Raw genomic sequence first — 2,981 nt, 5'->3', positions numbered from 1 at the left:
CTGTCAACCTTCTTCATTCTCAACATATACCTTATCTCTACTTCAAAGATATATAACTTATTGTGAATAGGTATTTAACTTGATATAAAAAAAAAATTAACGAGAATCTTTTTTGAAATTTAATTTTTAAAAGAAATCTTAAATATTTATGTGGTGATATCATTAGTGTAAAAAATAAAATTTTAAAGCTAAAGTATTTATAGTTATAAAAAAGTGATAAAGTATTATTTTTGTAACAAAATTTTTAAAAAGACGATGACACATGAATTAGGACAAAGGTAGAAGTAGTACTTTTATAAATAATTGATTTTTTTAAATTTTTATAACTTTTATTTTTTATTTAATGACATATTTTATAATTATAAAAATATATTTTTGATATGTGCTGAAAAAGTACAACTTCATAGGAGTAAAATTGGTCAGTGAATTTGGTGAAGACAGCATCCGTGCAGTACAGCCATGAAAAAGATTTTACCTTTAGTTAATTTATAGATATATTCGGCCACTTTTGTTTTTTTCCTCTATTTGTTTAAAATCCACGTGCATCTGTTTGTTTATATTTGAAAAATGGAGTTGCAAAATTGAAGTAGGTGAAAAAAATAAGAATACTACGAATAAGAAGATTATCATAAAGCACCCAAATTTGCTTTGCTTTATTTGATTCAAAGCTATCTTAAAAATAACATCTCTAAGTTCACACCATTTATAAAGTAAAGATAAAATCTATAAAAATATCATTTTTCTTAAACTTTAGTATTTGTATACAAGTATAGAAATAAGGAAAGCAAAGCGCAAAACTCTTGCTACTACCTTCATCTGATTTGATATGACACTCTTTTCTTTTAGTATGATTTTGCGAAATAAAATAATTTATAACGATATAAATATTAAAATTATTTAAATTATAAATTTCAAATTTTTTTTTAAATATCATATCAAGTCAAAATAGTGTCACATAAAATAAAATAGATGACACTCTTTTTTATTTGAATTATTTTACTTGACATTTTTTTAGTTTCAACTTTCCATATTTTAGATTATGAGATTAAGAGAGAAGTATTGAAAAAATACCCCAAGTTGATGCAAATTATTAGTTTCGTCTTCAAATTATTGTCAACTTTAAAAACACTTTTCTATTGACTAACTAAATTTAGATACACTCTTAATCTACCACATAACATAACAAGTGGTCTTCAATTCTTGTAGTAGCATAAGACTCTTAATAAAAAAAATCAAAAAGAATGTTGAAAACACTCCCAAACTTAGCTAAAATTTAAAGGTATGCTTCACTCATGTTGCAAAATTGAGTATAACTAAGGTATATTTTTAAAACTATCAATAATTTGAAAATAAAACTAATAATCTACAACAAATTTAGATGTGTTTTCAATACTTCTCTCTTAAAATTAAAAAACAATTTGATACATTATATATCTTTAATTTATAATGACAACATGTCAACATTTGAAAATATAGAAACAAGTATAGTAGACAGCAAAAGTCGTGCAAATTGGGATACATTTTTTAAACCAAGTTTACATAAGGAAACAAGAATAGTAGACAGCAAAAGTCTTGCAAATTGAGATAAACTTTTTTGACCTGTTTTACATATAGAAAAATGGAAAATAGAAAGCCAAAAGTTGTGCAAAATGTGAACCAGTTTCACTCGCAAAGAAACAAGAAAAGTAGAAATCAAAGAGTCTTGCAAATTGAGATTTTTCATATTCTCATTGGAAGAAAAAAAAAAGAACTACAAACTAAATTAGCTACTTTGAAAAAAAAAACATATCTAGTTTGTATATTACATTATCACCATCAACTTGAACCTAACAAACTAACCTAATAAAACTTACTAAACTCAAAAAAAAAAAAAAAAAACTAGAAGAAAGAAACAGAACAAAAACAAAAAGGGCCACTTTTTAATTCCATTTTGGTTTTTGGCCCTTTTACACATATTAGCTTAATTAGCTCTCTCAACATGGCGTATAAATACAGATTCAAGGTCAGGTGGATTGAAAAACTCCCTACCACTATTATAATGACACATGGATTTTGTCCGGCGTTTCATCGGCGCCGGTGGACATTGAAGTCTTTCCGGTATCCTTGAACTTCTCGCCGTCGGAGTTGTTGAAAACTCCTCTTCATCTTCAGAATCATCTCTGGGTTTAGTTGAAATTGATCTCAAAGGAGCAAGAATCGCAATTCCAGCAATTACCCATTTCTTGTTTTCTTCTTTGTTTCCTTCTACTTTAATTTTTTTTGAAAATCCCATGTTTTAAACAAAACCCCACAACCCCAAATTGTGAAAAAAAAGATCTTAAGCTCTGTAAAGATTGAAACTTTGTCCAAGCAAAGCAGACAGAAAAACAGAGGATTTCAAAGTAACTAAAAATGGCCTTTTTTTTTTGAAGACTTTGAATGAAAGAAATTTGGGGGGGAAAGGCGCTAAAACGAAAGGGAAAAAAGTTAGAGGAGATTGAACTTTGAAGCAATTATTATTAAGAGAAAAAATATGAGATTCATAAAGAATCTTAATAAATATATACAGAAAGATTTTTTCTATTTATTTTGGGGGGGGGGGGGGCGGGGAAGGGGAAGGGGACAGAAAAAAGAGTGGGCTGCCCGTAAAATTTCGGGCAATGGGCAACTGGAAATTTTAGATTTTTCGCGCTAGTTTTTTGGTGTCTAGAAGAGCAACGGCTCTCTTTCCCGCCATTGTTGGTTTTTTACTTTCCGGTTTTACCCATCTTTTGTATCATTATTTTCCCTTCGGATGCCCCTAGCCGCGGGCCCAGGGGTGTGCAAAAATCGAACTTATCAATAAATCGAATCTAAAAAAGTGTTATTGATTTAGAGCCCGTTTGAATGGGCTTAAAAAAAGTAATTTTTAGGTATGAAGTGCTTTTAGAACTTTGAAGTGCTGAAAGTTATTTTTATAAATAAGCAGTTGAGTGTTTGGATAAAAGTGCTTATGTTGAAAA

At 28.7% G+C, this 2,981-nt stretch overlaps 1 protein-coding gene across 1 annotated transcript; it reads right to left on the bottom strand.

The window, feature by feature from the left end:
- Positions 1-1,614: 1,614 nt before the first annotated feature.
- Positions 1,615-2,506, bottom strand: LOC129874018 (cyclin-dependent protein kinase inhibitor SMR6-like). Its single transcript, XM_055949234.1, has one exon. The coding sequence runs from the start codon at positions 2,270-2,272 to the stop codon at positions 1,961-1,963; it is 312 nt and encodes a 103-aa protein (XP_055805209.1). The 5' UTR covers positions 2,273-2,506; the 3' UTR covers positions 1,615-1,960.
- Positions 2,507-2,981: the final 475 nt, after the last annotated feature.

Source organism: Solanum dulcamara, chromosome 11 (genome assembly GCF_947179165.1).
Source record: "Solanum dulcamara chromosome 11, daSolDulc1.2, whole genome shotgun sequence".
NCBI lineage: Eukaryota > Viridiplantae > Streptophyta > Magnoliopsida > Solanales > Solanaceae > Solanum > Solanum dulcamara.
This window is presented reverse-complemented; position numbering and strand designations above follow the sequence as displayed.

Bases quoted from the DNA above. Each gene is read 5' to 3' on its own strand.
- LOC129874018 (XM_055949234.1), bottom strand. From the start codon at position 2,272: ATGGGATTTTCAAAAAAAATTAAAGTAGAAGGAAACAAAGAAGAAAAC.